The sequence below is a fragment of the Dasypus novemcinctus genome, chromosome 13 (genome assembly GCF_030445035.2).
Source record: "Dasypus novemcinctus isolate mDasNov1 chromosome 13, mDasNov1.1.hap2, whole genome shotgun sequence".
Lineage (NCBI taxonomy): Eukaryota > Metazoa > Chordata > Mammalia > Cingulata > Dasypodidae > Dasypus > Dasypus novemcinctus.
This window is the reverse complement of record NC_080685.1, coordinates 5,051,059-5,073,370: the sequence shown is the minus strand read 5'-3', so window position 1 is coordinate 5,073,370 and position 22,312 is coordinate 5,051,059. Positions and strand designations below refer to the sequence as shown.

Sequence of the window (22,312 nt, the reverse complement as noted above, 5' to 3'; positions counted from 1 at the left end):
GCACAAACAACGAGGAGAGGAGAAATAAATAAATCTTCAAAAAAACAAATACAACACCCAAATTCACTTTCTTTTCCTACAGAATCTCCCAAACAGAATCGCAGCCTGTTTTGCCTTACTATCCTTTGTTCTCTGCATGAACCAATCTTCCAAAACCACGAACACGATCATATTCCGACTATCATATCCCAGTCCTCCTTACCTGACTGTGGTACCTTGTATGCTCACCCATTCTGGGGCCATCCGGGTACTACCCAGACAGCTTCAACAGGGATAACCATTCGATTAGGTCCACCAGTTTCCATCCCGTTAGTTCCATTATGCTACACACAAAAACCTGACAGATGTACAGCACAGTTCCAGAACTCGAGCACTGCCCTTACCAAAACCCATGCTGGATATAGTCTGCTTTTAGCACTCTGACCTCTTTTGTGTTCCCTGCCTTGCCTCGGCTATCCCAATTCTTGTTCCTTGCCTCGTCCTGAAATCAATTACATACCGATTTCTAAAACTGGTATTTTCTTTTTCTTCCTCATTCGCTCATCAAATGCTGATTAAAAGCTTACTTGGTCAAGGTACTGCTAGATCCTACAGGGGCAAGAAAACAGTTATATTAAACACAGTTCCTGCTATCAGGAAGTTTACAATTCACAAAGAGAAATAAAAGACTTGGGTTAATAATTATTCTATATAAAGCCGTAAGGAAGCAAATACATGAGAATATTAAAATATTACAGAGAAATCATTCCAACTTTATGGCTGTGATCTGGAAAAATAATGAAGAGGTGATAATAGAATTTGGCCTTAAAGAACTTAAGAGATTATCAATGACAAAGACCTAGGGAGAAAAAGATTTCCTAGGGTGAAAAAATTAACAACGTAAGCAAGAACATGTGTAGAAGAAAATATCATGATAGGTAGATGGTTATCACATCAGGAAGATCATTTGACTGATGGAAGAATGCAAAAGATAATTAAAGTTTCTCTATGTCAAAAATATATGGAAACAACTATTCCAAGGAAGAAAACACTGCAAACTCAAGAGACACAACTTTCCAGGTCGGCTCCACAGGGAAGCAGAGAAATGAATGATTCCGCTCAAAACAGGAGGATCCCCCGGCTGATAGAGTCTCTGCTTTCCCATTCTCAGAGGATTTTAAACCATCCTGACGAACAGTTCTCAGCCTCTCCCCAACCAGTTACTAGTAACAGATTTAAAAAGAGAACTCCAACGTCTTCTTCAGTGTTTATGTAAAGATTAAATTTCCAGGAGCCGAAGACCCAGGCTTCAGAGAGTCTAAAATCCATCCCTAGTAGCAGGCTGGCAAAAAGAACCAAGATAGATAAAGCTATAAATGTAGGTTAGAATAATTCTTCAACGTTTTTGAACATATGATGCTAATTTATGAAGATAAATCTAAAAGTATAGGAAGACAAATAACAAATACTAAAGCAAGCACTTAGGTCCTACTGCCTCTAGGTTTAGGTGTCAGGTACCTGGCGGTACCTTTCGGAGTCTTAAGCAGCACACACAAACAGCAACCACAGAAAGAGCATTTCAGGGCCACACATGTGCCATCACCACAACTAAGTCCAATTAGCTCCTCACACCCCTTTATTTTCCCAGTTACTACCCATGGCTTCACGCTCCTAAATCAAAACTCCAGGTTCAACTCAGATTAAGCTTTGGCGTCTCTGATTCAAACTTCATGTTTAAATCTCAGCTTTATCCTTAAGTTCACACTTACTACTTGGACTGAGTAAGACTCTTACCTGTTCTTTTTCCAGTACAAGGCCTACCAATGACCACGGTTTCAATATTTCTATACTCCTAATGTCCCAGAAATGATATTATACACGAGAAAACAAAAAATGGAATTAAGGTGTTGGCAATGGAAATAAAAAACAAAAGATACTTTGAAGGCAGAACAAAAGAAGTTTATCTATTAAGTCCTTCTCTGTATTCTCTCCTTTCCTTTTCAGTTAGCACACTTTCTTTCACTTCTTATCCACCCCCTATTTCCTTCTTTCCTTCCTATCTTCTCCTATCTCCTTGGGCCCTTAAAATAACTAGAATATTAAAGTTGAAAATAATTTTTCACCCATTGGGAAAAAACCTTTTGTATCTTTTCTTAATATAAAAGTCAATTCACTGAAAACTTCATACGTTTCTAAAAAAATTATATTAAGTTGTTTTTCAAATACAGACCTCAAATTATTTTCCTTTTGTCTTACTTTTGTAAAGACAAGATACCCTATTCTTAACAACTTAACAGATCACAGCCCTAGTGTAGACAATAGTAAAGGGAGGCAAATAGATTTTTAGAGGACAGTTAAGAAGAAGAAAATACAAAGTATCAGAAGATCAGCAATAAAGAAATCTCAGATACTGCCCCTTACTGCGAACATGATTTCTATTTTCTAATCTGTAAAATGAATGGGTTGTGGACTAGATTTCCATAGTCCCTTCTACTTTGAAATTCTATAAATGTGCCTGGAGAAAGGACCTGCTGTGTTTCCAGGTAAATGGCTGAAATTCAGCTGTTTTAAGTCTTTGGTTTCCTCAACTATCAATGTAGATGAAATTTCTACCCCTCAGAGCTGATTTTGAGCATTAAATTAGATAACTAACGTTACATGAATTATAAAGTATAAAACAAAATTTTATATCTATATATTGAAATATATATCTAGAAGAGTTCCACTTTTAATAGTGATGTAGAACAGCACCTTGTAAAAGACTAACCTTCTGGCGGTGGACTTGGCCCAGTGGTTAGGGCGTCCGTCTACCACATGGGAGGTCCACAGTTCAAACCCGGGGCCTCCTTGACCCGTGTGGAGCTGGCCCACGCGCAGTGCTGATGCGTGCAAGGAGTGCCGTGCCACGCAGGGGTGTCCCCCACATAGGGGAGCCCCACGCACAAGAAGTGTGCCCCGTAAGAAGAGCCGCCCAGCGCGAAAGAAAGTGCAGCCTGCCCAGGAATGGTGCCGCACACACGGAGAGCTGACACACCAAGATGACGCAACAAAAAGAAACACAGATCCCCGTGCTGCTGACAACAACAGAAATGGACAAAGAAGACGCAGCAAACAGACACAGAGAACAGACAACAGGGTGGGGGGGGAGGGGAGAGAAATAAATAAATAAATCTTTTTTTAAAAAAAGACTAACTTTCTATTTACAAAATTATAAACGCTGTACAAAATGTTTTTTTAAAAACACTATTTGAAGGCAGTAGAAGCACCAAAAGCAGGCAGTTAACTACAGGGAAGTAGACCCTTGATAGAAGATAACTGCACTGGGTGAGATTGGCATTTACGTGGCTTTTTGCCTGAGAGCTCCCTCATTCCTTATTAAGACTGGGATAGAGGGGCGAGAACTCAAGCAGAAAGCCAGTCTTACAATGACTTAAGGAGTCAAAGAATTGAGTTTAGAGCTGCTAGAAAGGTTGAAAAGTACGGAAGCTATCCTACAAGAGAAAGAGGGAGCCCCAATTCTTGGCTAACTCCTGAACCACACGTGCATAGGGGAGACTCCAATAAGCACAACAGAAAGGGAAGAAGAAAAACGAAGCTTTCAGCTGCTGCCCACACAGAGAAAACAAAGTTCTGAGTTAGAATAGAACCAAGGTAAGTACCAGCTAGATCAAAAATTAACACTCTTGAGCAGAGGACAACAGCAGCAGGTGCAGCTCAGCGGTTAACTGCCTGCTAAGCATACATGAGGTCTTAGCTTAAATACCAGAACCTCCCACCAAAAAAAAAAGAGAACAGCACCCGAATGAACTATATATCACCAAAAACTACCTGACGAGAAAAAAACAGGAAAATGCAATCAAAGACAAGCACACTCAACAAAAACTCTGATAGGGAAGCGGACTTGGCCCAGTGGATAGGGCGTCCTTCTACTACATGGGAGGTCCGCGGTTCAAACCCCGGGCCTCCTTGACCTGTGTGGAGCTGGCCCATGCACAGTGCTGATGCCTGCAAGGAGTGCTGTGCCACACAGGGGTGTCCCCTGCATAGGGGAGCCCCACACGCAAGAAGTGTGCCCCGTAAGGAGAGCTGCCCAGCACAAAAGAAAGTGCAGCCTGCCCAGGAATGGTGCCGCACACACGGAGAGCTGATGCACCAAGATGACGCAACAAAAAGAAACACAGATTCCCGTGCCACTGACAACAGAAGCGGACAAAGAAGAACGCACAGCAAAATGGACACAGAGAACAGACAATGGGGGTGGGGGGGAAGGGTAGAGACATTTTTTAAATCTTTAAAAAAAAAAAAAATTAAATTGTTAACAAAAGATTACCAAACTCACTAAAGTCAGTAATGATGAAATAGGATTTATTCCAAGAATGAAAGTAATTCACCATATTAACAAAATAATGGTTGTTTCAATAGATGCAGAAATATCTTTTGAGAAAAGTCCTATACACATATGATAAAAACTCCCAGCAAACTATGATTAGAAGGAACATTCTTAACCTGATAAAGGACAGCAATTAAAAACCTACAGCTAACATGATTATTAGTGATGAAATAATGTTTTCCCCAATGGCATGCAAAATTAGGCAAAAATGTTCATTCTCACCACTTTTACTCAACATTGTACTACAGGTCCTAGCTAGTTAAATTAGACTAGAAAAAGAAATTAAAGGCATAAAGATTGGAAAGGAAGAAGAGTGGCTCTCCACAGATGACACAGCTATGCTGAAAATCCTAAAAGTAACTAGTGAAATCAAGAAGTAAACTCAGCAAGGCTACGGAATAACACAAGGTCAATACACAAAAATCAATTGCTTTATGGGGAAGGGGCAAGTATGTGTTTGTGGGTGTTTTCATTTGAATATTTTGGCTAAAATTTTCCAAACAGATATATTCAACTATAAGAAACACAATTTTTGCAGCATTTTTATAAATTCATTAGTTAAATCTCAGAGTTTCAATGTCATGAAAATATATTTAATTTTCCCATGTTTATTCTCCATTTATAACAACCTCAACAGTCAAAGTGAGCTCTAATCTATCATGTGGTTTACAAAGTCACTACCAAAGCTCTTTACTCTCTATGGAAAAAGCCTGCTGCAGGGTAGTAAACAGGAAATCATACTGTCATTTCTCTTTCTCCTTAATCACTTTATAATTTAGTTCAAAAGTCACGTCATAAATAGAACATGAACAAAAAGCACACAAGTACATACAAAGTAAAGGAGAAGGAAAGGCCTAGCTTTAGGAAAGCACCAAAAAAAAAGCATTTTGTTTTGTATAGTAACTTGTTAAATTTTACTAGATCACAATAATTACACATTAAAAAATCATCAAGCTCACAATTTATATGTTACAAAAGTATATACTGCATAGCAGAATTAAGCTATCTTGTGAGAATACTCACAGACTTTTAAATTTTTCAACTTGGAATTACTGAACACTAAACAATAAGACAAACATAATTCAAAGGACAAAATTTATCGATATCCCTGAACTGGAAGTTTAAGTACAAGACAAACTAGGTGGAAAAAAAGTATTTAAAAGAACAAAATGTCTTCACAAACATACAACAAAAGAGTTCAATTTGTTAGGTATTATTAATAATATAATAAAGACTTTAAGAAATGAACACATTTGCAGCATTTTCATCAATCAAAATCTTTTAGTGATAAAACCATGTCTCAGATTTGCACCAACTTCAAAACAGAAGGTTATGAACTTATATACTGTAGAGTTTTAACTTGTTAAGAAGGAACTGGCTCTCCACATTTAAAAGTGAATACTTAGGTTAAGAAACAATATTAAGCCAATGAGTTTTAAATAAACCCTTGATTTACATTATGCTACTTATTCCATAACTTAGGCTTTTGATACAGATTAAATTTCAAACTTTTTAATGCAGTAAGTTTCTTCATAGCCAGTATTACCACTCTCTGTAGTAGAACATTCTCTAAGAAAGCAAAAATTCTGGCACCTAGTTTACAGATTTAGAGTCACCTAGATTATACCTACAGACTGGTCTTGGAACAAAATAATATAGTAAATCTATAATAGACATGCAAATGCCTCCTGTGCTGATTAACAGCCAAGTTCTGAGGCTCTCTCCCAGGGCCATCCAGGAGGAAAATCCAGGAAAATACTTTTCTATGTTTGCTCTACGACTTTTCATTTATTGTTATTTCTAACACCAACAATATTATGCTGATATGTTATTTCAATTAATACTATTTTCCAAGCACTCCAAAAAATGTATAGAAAAAAAGTTTCACTATTGATATACCAACTATAACCAGGTTAGAAAAGTATTTATTATGCAATATCAATATTTTTCTTCAATTTCCTTTTTTCTTTTCCAGGGAAATATACTGAAAAACATCTTATTCACATTAGAAGTACAAATAAAACAATATATCTGGAAATGAGCAATCAATAATTTACTCATAAATAGAGATTTTAAGATAAAGAACTAATATTCAAAGTAAGGGCTATCCTATTACTTGTTTTTACAGTAATACCTTCTACTGATAAGAATACATTAAAGTTTAAAAATATGGCTGGACACATTATCCTGTAATGCCTACAACTACTCTATGAGATAGGAAAGACAGATATTTTCATTTTCATTTTCAAGTGAATATACCAAAGTTCAGGTGTATACAGTAGTAAATAGAAATGCTCTTTTGGAAGTAACTCTGTGAACTAAAATACAGTCAAACAACAATGGCTATATAATGAAATGTACTTGATAGAAACATAAAATCATAATTAAAATAATTCTGAAAATCCATCTCTGAAGGAATAAGTTAAGAATGGTGGAGGAAAAAGAATGCCAGTTTTGGCTTCCCCTAGTATTTTAATTAGTGCTGTCAATTGATGTCAAACATTTTCATCACGAATCCTCATTTAGTGAATGAAACTTCCCATAAATTATAGGAAAAATAAGTCAACTGTAAAAACAGAGAATAGAGTTAGTAGCGGGTCCAACACAGCAGAAGAAACTAACAATAAACCTTGTCCATTCATTAATATAAACAGATAAACAGGGATCACCAGAAATCTGAAAAAAAAAAAATGCTAAAAAAAAACCTGCCACAGCGCGCACGCACACACACACATACAGAGAGAGAGAGAGAGAGAGAGAGAGAGAAAGAGAGCGAGCACCAAAATAAAGTAAAACGTTGTCAAAGAGGAGGGAAAAAAATTAAAAACAAAATATAATTGGTATACTGAGATCAAGATTATATCTATAAAATAAGAGCAGGCAGCAATGGACTAGAAAGAATTCCTTGAAATAGTGATAGCTGAAATAATTGAATAAGAGACCAGAAGAAAAGTTCAAGGAAACCTTCCAAAATAGAGGGAAGAAAAAAACAAAACAGAACAAAACAAATAAACAAAAAAACACAAAGACCTGGAAAATGAAAGAAAAATTAAGAAACAGAAGATTGAAAGAAAAACTCCAAGAAACAAAAAGGGATGGTGAAGGGGATACTACAGAGAAAGAAGAAGGGAAAAAATACAGAAATATAGGTTTCTCAGAGCTTTAATGAAAAACAAAAACCTTCATGCTCACAGGGCCCAACAAACACTTTACTGGAGGAATAAAAAAAAAAGAAGCATAACTCATGCTTATTAAATTTCAGAATACCAAAGATAAAGAGGAATTGATATAGAAAGCTTCCAGAGAAGAAAAAGTTTATCTACAAAGAAATGATTCATATTCACATCAAACCTCTACTAAAAGACAATAGAGGGCGGTGGGCTTGGCCCAGTGGTTAGGGCATCCGCCTACCACATGGGAGGTCCGCAGTTCAAACCCCGGCCCTCCTTGACCCGTGTGGAGCTGGCCCACATGTAGTGCTGATGAGCGCAAGGAGTGCTGTGCCACGCAGGGGTGTCCCCCGCGTAGGGGAGCCCCACGCGCAAGGAGTGCCACCCGTAAGGAAAGCCGCCCAGCGCGAAAGAAAGTGCAGCCTGCCCAGGAATGCGCCACACACACGGAGAGCTGACACAGCAAGATGACGCAAAAAAAGAAACACAGATTCCAGTGCCGCTGACAACAACAGAAGCGGACAAAGAAAAAGCAGCAAATAGAAACAGAGAACAGATAACCGGGGTGGGGGGTGGGGGAGAGAAATAAATAAATAAATCTTTTTAAAAAAAAAAAGACAATAGAATACAACCTTCAAAATTCTGAGGTAAAATTATTTTAAACCTTAATTCTATATCCAGTCAAGGTATACACCAGGTGTGAAAGTAAAGGATATTTTCAAACATTATGTTGACAAGTACCCACACATACTCTTTATGAAAAAATTACTTCAGGAAGTACTCTAGAAAGCTACAAAAGAAATCTAAAACAAAAAGACAATAGACACAAGACCTAGGAAAGCACAGAATTTGTTTAAAGATGCAATGAAATAAAATGTTAACTCTGCATCAGCTCAGAAAGAAATTAGTTCCTATTAAAGGTTCAACAAATAGTATGATTAAAAAGCTGGATAACCCAGTGATAAATGATAAAGAAGGCATGCACTCTTCTACCAATAAGGAGAAAAAATGGCATTCAGAAAATCCAGAAAATTATCAAGTCATACTGTCCAAAGTAATACCTAACAAAGGAATGGTTTGAACTTGAGTATCAATCCAGGATAAGAAACCCATTTGTTCTCTACGGATCCCATCATACCACTTGGTTTAGTAGCAAGTATTATTTATATAATCACAACATTGTTTTCTGCTTCTCAGAATCAACAAATGTAATTACTATTAACCTTGTCAACATAAACCAATGTTAAAGTGGACATAAATTTGGAAGGGAGTGTGAAGAATTCAAGGTAAAGATGGTGACGGGGAGCTTCACAGCAGGAGGACTCTAGAGATTGCTTAAGATTGATTAGTCAAAAACTAAAGTTTAGAATATTATATAAAATAAAAATAGGACAAAAAATCGGAAAATCCAGAATTAAAAAAAGGTTTAAATGCTACCTCTGAGGAATGAAACTAATTGGAAGAGGCAGAGGGTGGAAAGATTTTTCTTTTGTTTTTTATTTTAAGCCTCTGTACTATTCAAGTTATTTTTATGTGACATTAATTCCTGAAATAAACACATATACACACATGCACACAATCATTACTCTCCCTTCCCTGACCCATGCACGAAACACACTGAAATTCTTTCTCATTTACTATTTTTCCCATTTTCCATGCACTACACAACAATCTTCCATTACTGTAGTTCAGACCAGATACAAAAAATTAAATAGACTCAAGAGCCACCATAACCCCTTGATAAAATGTGGAGACAGCAAGAGCTTACATTTGAGTTAGAATTGTCAGGGCATATTCACATCCATCATCTCATTTAATCCTCAAAACAATCTTGAGAGAGATTTTAAAGATTAGCAATGTAAAAATCAAAAAGGCTTAAGTGATTTGCCATTCCCCCCCCACCCAAAAAAGTAGGAACAATAGACAGTTAAAAAATAGCCTGAAAAAACTTTACACAGCACTGAAATCTGAAAATGCTTTACAAATATGATATGAGACTAGCACACAAAAAAATTAAACTTACTACAAATGGTTCGGCAGTTTTCATGAAGTTAATCATACACTTACCATACGACGCAGTAATCTCATTCCCAAGTCATTACCCAAGAAAAACGAAAACACATCAGCACATACAGGAAGGATATGTACACAAAATGTTCAGAGCAGCTTTATTCATAATAGCCAAAACCTGGAAACAATCCAAATGGCCATTAACTGATGGACAAATACACAAAATTGTGGTATATCCAGACAATGGACTACTACTCAACAACAAAAAGGAACGAACAACTGATACATACAGTACTGCGGATGACTCCCAAAAGTATTATAGGAAAAAAAACAGACGAACACTCAGTACTGTATGATTCCACATATAGGAAATCCCAGAACATTAGATAACAGAAGGCAGATCGGGGGTTGCAGAGGCTGAGGAAGAGGGCTGACTGCCCTGGGCCCCCCAGAACCTCCTGGGGAGATGGCAACGTTCTCCTGCCAGGACCATCCTGCTGGTGCCGTAGCAGCGTGTGCCAAAATAACATCAAACTGGGCACTTAAAATTGCTGAATTTTATTGTTTGTAAATTACACTTCCCTAAAGCCAATTGTTAAAAACTCAATAACTAATAATCATATTTAACTACTGCCAACAGCTTCTAACACTATTAAATCAATATGTCAGAAGTAACCTTTAACCAGAAAACAGATATGCGGGAACTAAGAATTAAGCCCAAGAATGGTACAGTTCTTACCCTACTCAACATGGCCATGTGGGTAAACAGTCGTTGTCTAGCAACTAGTCAAAGCTCTCAATTTCTAATAAACACATTTACCACATAAGCAGATGACCTCACAAAAGAGAAACTAAACTGTACATTGAGTTCTTCCTTAAAAAAATCATTAAAAAATGAGTGAGTTATTTATCTAAAGAATGAACAGGAAATCCTAAAAATACATTATGAAAAATAAAAACACAACATTAAACATAAACTTTCTTAAAAATCCTCTTTTCATTACTTGGCCGTCTACTTTAGGACTTTACTTAATCTGTGGGATTGTTTAACGCATGAGTTTGTGAGTGAACCCACCCCCTTTTGCTCCTTTAAGCCCTTCCCTGCCATGACCCAAACTGGCTGAACATAATTAATTTTACTTATGGATTTACATGTTTTCTTGATGCATACGAGGCAGATACTTCTCTGGATATTAAATTATTCTAAGGACATCTCTGTGGATGGCAGAATTTATGAATACTGCAGGAAAAACACAACACTGACTTTCTGTAACACGCATTCAACACCATATACCAGAAAAGTCAAACCTGCCTTCCTAACCCGATTTTAAATTACCAAAATCAAAAATGACAAGGCAGCCCCTCAGCCACACGTTCAATGACACCTGCCTCCGTCCGGGCGCAGCCGGCCGCTGCAGGGTCACCCCCCTCCCCGGCACGCTCCCCCGCTGCACGCCCGCGGGCCGCACTCACCCCTCTTCTGTACCCAGCCTTCCTTCACGATGGTGACATCGCTCATGGTGGCGCCTCCGCCCCGACCTGGACAAGTGGGACTCTGTGACACGGGCTTGGGGTGAGGATTGGGCTGCTGCCTTCCCACTGGAGTGATGACTCAGCCTGGAAGGAAGTATTGAAGAAAGAATTTTTTTTTTCCATTCTTGCAATTCACATAGCAATAACAAACAACTAATTCTTTGTAAATGTCTTCAACTGGCCTGACCTCACACAAAAGTCTGGCCCATCAGACTGGGGAACTTATTTATTAAATAGTTCAATAATGAATGCACTTCCCTGGTCTTGTGACAGTTTCAAAGGATGCCGAAACTTTTAGCATAAGAGGTAGCAAAAAAACATGTCTTAAGAAAGCCAGTATCACACCTACACAAACAATACAGAAAATCTGTATTCGAGGTGAAGGGCAATGAAATTTAAGTGGCCTAAAAGTAAATTCTTCATGTATGCCTATTTTCAAAATCCCTGTGATTTCAGAAATATTCACAGCAAAAGCAATTGTCAAAGTTTTTAATTGCTATATTTTATGTAAAACGTAAAGTGCCAAGAAATCAACGTTTATGTATCCTTTTTCCAAGAAGCATTTTAGGCAGATTGCATTAACACATAATATAAAATCAATTTTGTTTAAGTAGATGAAGAAAGTGAAAAAAAAAATGTGAAAGTGGAAAAAATAGAGTATTCAAAATGTATCAAAAAACAGTTATGGGTGCTTGTAATTTCAGGTAATTTTGACAACAATCCTGTGAGGGTACCATTGAAACTCCACTTTACAGATAGGGAGACTAAGGCTGAATTTCAACACAGCTAAGAAATGAAGAAGTGAAGATCTAAACTCAGGCTGTGACTCTAGAACCTGCATTCTTAATTTCAAAAACTAGACTGCCTTTAAGTGTAAACAAAAGAAGACAAAGTAAGACTCCACATATCTGCAAAAAATGGGCCAAAAATGTGATACAAAGCTTTTAGGAAAACAATACAAAGGGAGGTGATACAATCCATTTCATTATTTACAGTCTCCATGACTTTACAAAGAAAATTAAAAAACAGTTGCTCAGATGGAATACAATTTTTCCTGGGACAAAAATCTGAACTTTATCACATGGATTTTCATAAGATACCCTGTAGTGTAATAAACAAAGTCTTCACAAACATCTTCACATACATAACAACAATGAATTCCACATGGCTATTTATTGTTCCTTTCAACTAAAAGGCCAATGCCAACATACAACTGAGTAAAACCACTTCCATGTAAAGGGACCAAAGTACGTGATCCAGGAGCATGGCATAAACTTTAAATAACCAGAAAAATGGATGGACAAACTGCTTAACTGTATCATTCTCTCAACTCAGGTTCTGATAAATAGTGCATAGCAGTAAATTCAAAGTTAGAATCCCTGGTAAGTAGCGAACTAGATTAGGGCTCTTTCTCAATTGCAAATTAATTGCAGAACCTAATCATTTAGCAGTCAGCAAATCTGGAGTCAAGACTGATGTTCTCTTAAGAAACCCTGATGGATGGATTGTACGGTATATGACTATATCTCAATATAACTGGAAAGGATGGAAAAGGAGGGAGGGAGAAGGGAGAGGGAAAGGGAAAGGAAAAGGAATAGGGAAAGGGAAAACTGAGCTGGCAAGGCTGTGTACCCGAAGGGAAAAGCAGCCTCACGTGGGGCAGCCCTGAGGGCCGTGTCTACAGGCCAAGACTTTGCTAACGGTCACTGGGTCTGCTGCGATAAAAAGGGGAGACTAAAATCCGGGTGTTATTTTCCCAAAATATGTCTCTTAGAACATTACATTAGAGAAATCCTGGAGTAAAAAGAAGGAAAAGAAATGAAAAAACAAAATTCTTTGGTCAAATAAGTTTGGGTAATTCTATAAACCAAGTTTTTCTTTTGAAACATCACCATTAACATATTAAAGGTCCTGAAATAAAGAAATATGTATAACCTTATTTATCTCAGCAAATCCTGAACTTATTTGAACACACAGGATCCCCCCCTTCTTTTTTCTTTAGTAACATCTGTTGGTATCCAGAAGAACACACTTTGGGAAAATTCCATGAGATATGGCAGCTTAATTCAAGATAAGACCCATTTCACTGCTAGAAACATGGGGAAATTTTTTTCAGTAAAAAATGCAGACAACATTTTAATTTGATGGACATAAATTTTCCTAAAGAAGGCAACATGGTCAAATGGCTCCATAATACAGTTAGATAACTAAAAGGACTAATTTACTATCCTACATGGGATAAATAATAAGGAAATTAAATATTGATGAACACTGCTGCCTGCTGCAAAATGATGTCTTAGAATGCTGCACTGGCTGCGGACTTGGCCCAGTGGTTAGGGCGTCCGTCTACCACATGGGAGGTCCGCGGTTCAAACCCCGGGTCTCCTTCACCCACGTGGAGCTGGCCCACGTGCAGTGCTGATGTGCGCAAGGAGTGCCCTGCCACGCAGGGGTGTCCCCCGCGTAGCAGAGCCCCATGCCCAAGGAATGTGCCCCGGAAGGAGAGCCACCCAGCACGGAAGAAAGCGCAGCCTGCTCAGGAATGGCATCGCCCACATGGAGAGCTGACACAACAAGATGACGCAACAAAAAGAAACACAGATTCCCGTGCCGCTGACAACAACAGAAGCGGACAAAAACACAGCAAATAGACACAGAGAACAGACAATGGGGGAGGGGGGGGGAGGGGAAATAAATAAATAAATAAATCTTTTTTAAAAAAAAAAAAGAATGCTGCACTGTAGCCATTCTCTTTGGTAGTTTGCTGCAAGGAATCTCACATCTATGCAGACCATTCGTGGTTTCTGAACATAAAACTATATAATATATGTAAAAGGGAATTCATATCTTTCTATTCTTGGGAGTGGAAATGGAAGAGGGATCAGGATTAAGAGTTTATTAATGACTCAAAAATAATATATATCTAATAAACATACAAAATATATACTTTCCCTAATATATATCTAATAAACATATAAAATACATACTTTCCCACAGAAATAATTTGCATTATAATATCCTTATAACAAACAAAAGTGTTCTCAAAATTGATTCTATTTTTTAAAGTGGACATTTAGTTGTTTGCACTCGCTGTCTCCTCTCTGTGTCTGCTCGTCTTCTTTCAGGAGGCACCAGGAACTGAACACAGGAACTCCTTGTGGGGGGAGGTGACATATCACTGAAGCCACATCCACTCCCTGCTTATTGTCTCTCTTGTTGTGTCTTCTAATTATGTCACATAATTGCGTCATCTAGTTGCACTAGCTCATCTTCTTTAGGAGGCTCCAGGAACTGAACCCAACCACCCCCCATGTAGTAGGCAGGCATCCAGCTCCTTGAGCCACATCCACTTCCCTTCAGTGCATTTTTTATTTCATTTATTGTGCCTTTCATTCCCATAAGATCTGTTCTTTTTCTGTGCATGCTTCCAAATTCTTCTTTGTGCCCATCCATTGACTTCTTAATATTCTTAATCTCTCTAGCCATTTCATTGAATTTATTAAGGAGATTTGTTTGAACATCTATGATTAGTTGTCTCAACTCCTTTATGTCATCTGGAGGCTTATCTTGTTCCTTAACTGGGCCATGTCTTCCTGTTTCTTGGTGTGGATTGTAATTTTTTGTTGGAGTCTTGGCATCTGGCTACTAGATGTATTTATTCTAGGCGCAGTTCCTCTCTTTAATTTAGGGCTTCCTGCCCTTTCTCCCTTGCTGGTTGTATGGTAGGAGCCATGGATGTTGTTGGTGCTATAAGCTGTGGAGGCTCAAGCTGCTCTCATTGCCCAGTGACCCATGAAGCTTTTCCCAACTCTCTCCTTTGCCAGGGGTAGGGACAGAACCACAGCTGTGTGGTATAATCCAAGTTGTGCAGGCCTAGCCTGTAGTTGCCCAGAGAGACTGATGAAGCTTCATGTCATGCCCTTTTCTTCCCTGCCTGGGGTCGGATGGAGCTGCGGGTGTGGGCAGCAATCTACGCAGTGTGGGTCCAAGATGACCACAGTTGCCCTGGTAGACTTCCAACTAGCCTGTGCCAGCCAAAGGTACCTGCAGTTACCCGGAGAGGCTGGTGCAGGGCTCGTCAGCCTCCTCCCTGCCAGAGGCGGGCCTGAAGCCTAGTTGAGGGCTGCAGGACAATGGGTGAAAGAAGCCAGTTCCAAAACTCACTGTGATTTTCAGTCGGCCTGGCTTCCCCTCAGGCTGGGGGCAGAGTCAAAATGGCAGCCACGGGCCTCTTTCCTACTTGGACAGGCTCAAACTTTAGCTGTTCTTAGGGTTATACTTTAGATAGTCGAATTTACGAATCAGTAGCTGAAATCAGTAGGCAATCTTCATTCCCTCCTCCATTTCTGGGAAGTGGAGCTTCCAATTCCGGCCACAGAATAGCTCCCGAGTGGCTTGTGCCTCCATTGGAGAGTGGGCACCCGCTGTGGTGTAGAGCTCTCTACTCACAAATCAGCTCCGCAGATGGGCAGTCTTCTGCTTCCATTTCTTCAAGGATGCTGTAGGATGCTCTTCTGGTCTCCTGGAGCCCCCAAACAGGTGCTTTAGCAGCTCCAGAGAGCCCTGGGTGATTACTAACTGCCCTGTAATACGAGCTGACTCCAGGAGCTCCTTACTCTGCCACCATCTTGCGTACTGTCCTTTCAATCTATTTTTCTGTTTATTTCACAATTTTACAATATAGGACTTTTTAACAACTAAAAAAAAAGCCACTGATTTTACACTCTGGATAGATCATATGGTATGTAGGTACACTGCAATAAAACTTTAAGAGACAAATACCTGTAAAAGAATAGCCAGAAATAGCAGCTATGTAAAGCAGGGGAAACAGAGATTGAGAGGAGAGGGGTTTTCTTGTTTGTCTGTTTTTTATTATCATTATTGAAATAACGAAGAGGTTTTGATGATTGAGGTGATGAACACACAACTGTGTGATTGTACCGGATGCCACTGATTGTACACTGTGGATAAACTGTATGCTTTGAAGATGTATATCTATAAAATTGATTTTTAAAAAAAAAAAAGGGAAGCAGATGTGGCTCAAGGAATTGGGCTCCCATCTACCACAAAGGAGGTCCAGGGTTCCATACCCAGGGCCTCCTGGTAAAGGCAACCTGGCCCACGCAGTGAGCTGGCCCATGCGGAGTGGGAGCCCACACAGCAAGATGACTCAACAAAATGAGACACAGAGGAGAGGCAATAAAAGACTTAGCAAAACCAGGGAGCTGAGGTGGTGCAAGAGAATGGTCGCCTCTCTCCCACTCCAGAAGGTCCCAGGATCAGTTCCTGGAGCCACCTAATGAGAATACAAGCAGACACAGAAGAACACACGGCAAATGGACACAGAGAGCAGACAACAGAGAGGGGGAGAAATAAATCTTTAAAAAAATACATATATTTGTTGACTTATCACAACTAACCATTCATTTTAAGCAATAAACTTCTTTAAATTCTTCAAACATCTTTTAAAAATGTCATTCACTCAAAAAATGTCTATCATTCACGCAAAAAAATACACAATTTATGTCTAGTCAGTCGATGAACACTTACTGTCTATTCTATGACAGGGACCACACTGAGTCTACAAGGTGAGTAAAACAAAATAGTTTTTTAAACCTTTTCCAAACCTATACTAATTTATCAAAGTGCTTTCACAAGAATCACTTCACTTGATTCTAAACTAAATCTGTGCAATATTTCATCTGCAATTCTGAAGCTAAGAAAAGCATGGGGATTATTTCCCCACAGCTACCATACTAAGTTAATGGCAGAGTGACTACCTACAATTCCATTTATCTAATAGTTTGGTATGCTCTCTATCAAGTAACATGACATAAACTCTCAAAATATATAATAATTTACAGTTCCAAATAATTCTGAACATTTTTTCTGACCAGCAAAGCACAATGTTTTCAAATAACTTAAAAATTAAATACAACTATCACAAACAAAATTTTAACGATGGAAGACCAAAAGCAGGTTGGCATTAAATTAAAATGTACCCTCACAACTCTCCTTTTTACAAAAAAAGAAAACTCACAGGTTAATAACTTCCCATACTTCACTTCTAAGTTAAAGACCACAATACAATTCTATAGTCTAACTTTCTCTAAACTTTAAACTCTGGCTGTAATTGTTACGTAGAATATACTTGCTCTGTACCACAGTTTAGAATATACTTGGAAGATGCTGGCCAAATTGAATTCACACACAATGTCCAAGTACAACAGAACACTGAAATACAAGTAATGCCAAGGGTAGGTTACTAAGATATAATTCTTATGGCATTTACTAATTTAAAGAGGCAAAACCAATATACCATAATAAATGCAGAGGGCCTTATCACCCTTTTTAAAAGGGTTTACAGGAGAGGAAAAATACCAAAGTGGAAGAGAAATTCAAGGCAACTTATTCCGCCCTTGTCATGATTCCCAGATAGTCTGTTCCTTTTAAGAATTACCTGGTTAAAGCATGTCACGTAGGGAAGTGAGCCACACAAACGAAATATTTAAGATACCTTTCCTCTCTTCAGAATACAATATACTTTGCAGGATTTTCTTAAAAGACAATTATTATCTTCACTGAGTTTTGCACTATAGCAAAATAACTGAATAAACACAGGCGAAACTTTTTAACTTTTTATGCAAAATATTAATCTTTTCAAATTACCAAGTTCTTAAAAAAATCAACTTTATACATTTTAAAATATATGTGCAAAAAAAAAGCACATTTCCTCCTCTTCTCTGTTTGAAACATTTGAGTGTCGTTTCATCAATATGTCCATTATTAACCAAATACCAAAGCAACTTGTATTGGGTGATATATTTAATTTCCTAATTTGAAACAACTAGGAAAATGCTTCTTAGATTCCTCTGGTTGACCCTAAACTACAGAATAAGCCACTGACAAATTATCCATTCTTTTCTCACAGAGAGTGGCGCCTCTGTGAAGGTACTCATAACCACATGGACAGGTTGAGGACTGCTGCTACTAAAAAGATGTGGACTGCAAGGTTGGCTATGTTTTTCCCATATACATGTAAAAATCCTTCAAAAATGTGCCTTGGCGACCTCCACAATTATAAAGTGAAAAAAACCACACATATCAACAAACTACAACCGGGATACAGTCCATTAAATGCCAAAGAATCATCTTGAGAGGTTTCACCCGATTACCTTGACAGCTGACGGACAGGCCCACAATCCTACAACAAAGCTCATCAACGGACAGGCTACGAAACTTGGGTGCTTGTTCCCAACTCTACCACCCAAGAGAGCATGCAGGTCACTTGAACACCTCTGTGCCAGTTTCCTTGTCCATAAAAATCCAGATTATAAATTAGATGAACTCTAATAACCCAAGAGCTCTTCCAGAGCCAATATTTATGATTCTACAAGTTTAAATCTACTATCTGCTTCACGTAGACATAGCATTATAGGGACAGTATCATGATTATACATAGTTCCTATCCTCGAAAAGTTAACATGCAGTTTGGAAGATAAAACTTGAAACCATTTAACTTGGACAAAAATTTGGGTTAAAAATTGGTACTGGCAAAATACTATCTTCCACCTCTCATTCCCCACCCCTTCCCACAACAAAGTAGGAGGCTCTCTTAACAGAGAGGAGGATCGCAGTGAAAATCTTCCAGAAAATCTTTTTACCTTTCCCTCTAAATGTTAGCAAAAACTATTCCTTTAGAAATGATAAACATCTGTAGTTGGAGATAAATATAAACAGGACATTGAAAAGAAAATGAACTAAAAATCAAATCTACAGGTCAAAAGGCATATATTAATTTATGTATCAACTATTATTTGGAGATCTAACTTGCAGCACCACAGTGCCACAATAAAATATGTAAACCTCTGAGTCACTTAATTTGGCATTTGAACAACTGAAATGAAAAGGAATCTTAATGGATCAGTCCATAACATCAAGACACCTTCTGGGATTGTATTAATGTGATTCTGTGGAAATTACTGTACTAGATTATCCAAATGTAGCCTTGTCACTGCGAACTTTAATAAAAGGTACACACAAGTAGGAAAAAACCATGAAAACAAAAAGTGTCTCAAAATCAGGAATGTTAAAATGAAGGGGATTTTGATAATGCCAGAATAAGCATTTTTCTCTAGTGAAGGTCACTTTGAAAAGTGCAGCAGGGGTTGTTAAGATTAATTGATATTAACACAGGTAAAGCACATATAACAGTCTCTGGACCAGGGCAAGGGCTCCCAGGTACAGGTTAGCACTGACTCCAAACTGAATCTAGCCCTATCCCACCTACAAGACCATAATAAATTATTTTTAAGTTAACACCAGATGATGCAGGGCTATATTTCCAGGTGACTAAAGAGACCAGGATTTAGAATATTAATGCACACTCTGGAACCTGGAGTTAGGAACACAGCAGTTTTAAATGATTTAAATATTCCAACACAAACCTACAAATATTAAGTATGCGCATTAACTTATGAAAAATAAAAATGCAAGTCATATTACAAAACTGATGGGTCAAAACAAAATGAAAGTGTTTTTTTTGTTCTTGCTTTTTATGTTATCCAAATCAAAATGGTTTTCAAATTCTGTACTTTTTTTTAGTATTTGAAACTTAATCACACTATAAAGAGCCTATCAAATCATGATAAAAATCCAATTAACATTGTTAACAATAATTGCATTATCTTCCCAAGGGTGAATTCCTGAACAAAAGAAAATGCAGCTAGCTTTTCACACAAGCATGCAAACTTTAAGTAGACTAAACTTCCACGAAATCCATTTGCAAAGCAGGTTCCTCTTTTTAAAGAAACCCAAACAGTTGGAAATTTCCAATGAAGTTTTTTGAGAAAGAAAAATTCTCGTATGTATGAATCAAAGGCTAGATATTTTTTTAAATCATATGCTAAGCTTATTTGTCCCACAATAAATTTAACCAAACATGCTTATTTAGATTTGCAATGATTCTGAAACAAGTTCTTTCTAATGATAGCGATCTTCTGAATGACAATATTAAAAATTTTTATTCAAACCAGCACTTAACACACAAGTTCACACTCAAATATCTGAATGAAGAAATAAAGATTCAAAATATTTTAATAACTCTAGGATTACAAAAAAAAAGTCCAAAGCGGAACCAACTCTTAAAAATTGATACACGTACACACCTTGAACAAAGGGTCAATGTCAAGACTGTTAAATCTTAAAAATTAAGGTAGCTTTTAGTTGGAAAATAGTAAAGTAAACCCTTAAGGGAAGGCTAAGCGTGGGGGCCAAAAATGAAAAAAAAAATTTTCGTAAATATTTTCAGATTTACATTAGATATTTTTAAATATTTTAAAAGTAGTATGTTTTATACTGCTGGGAATCCAAAATACAAACTGAAACTGAAAACTAAAACAACATTCATCTAAATTCCAGTGCTTTTCTTCATATAATGTATGGACACACTCAATTTAAAATTGGAAGGTCAAGCCAATCAAAGACATTGGGGTCAACCTCAGTTTTTAAAAAATGTATATAAATATACACACACATATATAAAGAGCAGACCTTTAAATACAATTGACTTTGTAAACTTTCAGCATTCTTTAAGATGACAGAACTGACCCAAAAAAATCCGTAGCGCTGATACATATCTTGCATGTCATTGTGTATTCAGTCATTTAACTTGGAAAAGTAATAATCTAATTAGTAGATGTTTTGATAATAAATACTTTCAAGTGTTTTAGGCAACCACTTCCTGGGTATTAATTGGATTTCCACCAAACCCTAAACCCTACAATTGTCTAGTGATTTGTATCCTACAAGAAGCTAAAACACACCCGTACTTTACCAGACACCGAGCCCCTGTCTCTATGGCTGATTAGAGACAACTGCCAACGTACACGCTTTAAAAAGTCAGGATTTTTGACCCTTGGGCTTCAAGATGCCCAACACCGAGGTGTGAGCGTTTAATCGGGAGGAATTAATCAACGTCCACACAAAGGTTTAACTGACAGCCTAGGGGGGCTTCCAGCCTCCCGACCACCGAGGGCAGGAGGTGGTTTTGTTGACCTAACACTGCTGGGAGGGAGGAAACGGGAGCCCAGCCTTGACCGTGGGCGAGCATCGCCTCTGCCCGCGAAGGCGACCCGAGCGCGGGCCCGGCCTCGGACAGCCCGGCCCCGGGGGAGGGGGCGCCCGTCGCCTCCACGCAGGGGGCCGGGAGATCCGCAGCACCGGGCGCCCCGGGCCCGAGCCAGGCCTCAGCCCCGCGCGGGGGCGGGCGCGGACCCCCGCGGGGACGATCGGGCGCGGGGCCGGCTTGTTTACCGGCGGCGGCGCGGGGCCGCGGGGCGCAGCATCTTCCGCGCGCTGCTATTCTTAGCCCGCCGCCCCCGGGGGCGCGCGGCCCCGCCGCTCCGGAAAGCGCAGGCGGGCGCGCCGCCCCCCGCCCGCCGCCGGCCCCCGCCCCGCGCCGCCCCGGGGACCCCGGGGACGCCGCGGCCTCCTCGGCGGCCCCACCCCGCGCCGCCAGCCCCCTCCACCCCACCCAAACAGCCCGCCGCCGCCGCGTTACATAACCCCGCGCCGCCCCCTCCCCACGCCCGGGCCGAGGGGGCCCCGCTAGGCCCGGAGCCGCCCCCTCCCCCCGGGGCCCGCGCCCCGCCGCCCCCCGGCCGGAGACGGCCCAGGGCGGCCCCCGGCCTCGCCGCACCCCCGCCGCCCACGCCCACCTCCCCGGCTGTCACCTCCCCGGCGCCCCCGCCTCCCCCCCGTCCCCGGCCCGAGGGGCCCCGCAGGGAGGACCCGGCCCGGGGGGCGCGCGGAGGGGCGCGGGCGGGGGGCGGCGGCTGTTACCTGCAGAGGCGGCGGCCCCGCAGCTGCTCGGGCGGCGGCGGCTGGAGCCGGGGGGGCGGGGGGAGGCGAGGGGGCGCCTCGGGGGCCCCCTCCCTCCGCCTCCCCGCCGGGCCTGCCCCCAGCCCGCAGAGCCCCCGGCGGCCCGAGCCCGAGCCCGCGGCGGACGGGCGCAGGGCGGCAGGGCAGGGCGGCGGGAGCCGGCCGGGCCGGGCCGCGGAGCTGGCGCGGGAGGCGGCGGCGGGGCGGGGAGGCGGAGGGGGCGGAGCCGGCGGCTCGGAGCGCCGCGGCGGCGGATTCCAGGCGGCCCCGCGCGCCGCGCCCGGGCGGGGGCGGCGGCGGCCCGGGGCGCCTCGGGGGGCCGCGGCCCGCGCCGGGGGGCGCCGCCGCC

The 22,312-nt window shown here is 40.4% G+C and overlaps 1 protein-coding gene across 24 annotated transcripts in view; it reads right to left on the bottom strand.

Annotated features, from left to right (window-relative positions):
* The window catches only part of AKT3 (AKT serine/threonine kinase 3), a 337,190-nt gene that overhangs the window by 314,392 nt on the left and 486 nt on the right, over positions 1–22,312 (bottom strand). For 10 of the 24 annotated variants that reach the window (XM_071207333.1, XM_071207331.1, XM_071207338.1 and 7 more), the window contains exon 2: positions 11,023–11,166. In XM_071207333.1, the coding sequence (XP_071063434.1) occupies positions 11,023–11,068 (46 nt within the window). In that variant the 5' untranslated portion in view covers positions 11,069–11,166. Of the gene's footprint in view, positions 1–11,022; positions 11,167–21,396; positions 21,501–21,924; positions 22,146–22,312 lie in introns of those variants that run through there. The other 14 variants (XM_058309421.2, XM_071207329.1, XM_071207330.1 and 11 more) reach the window with 6 other exon arrangements.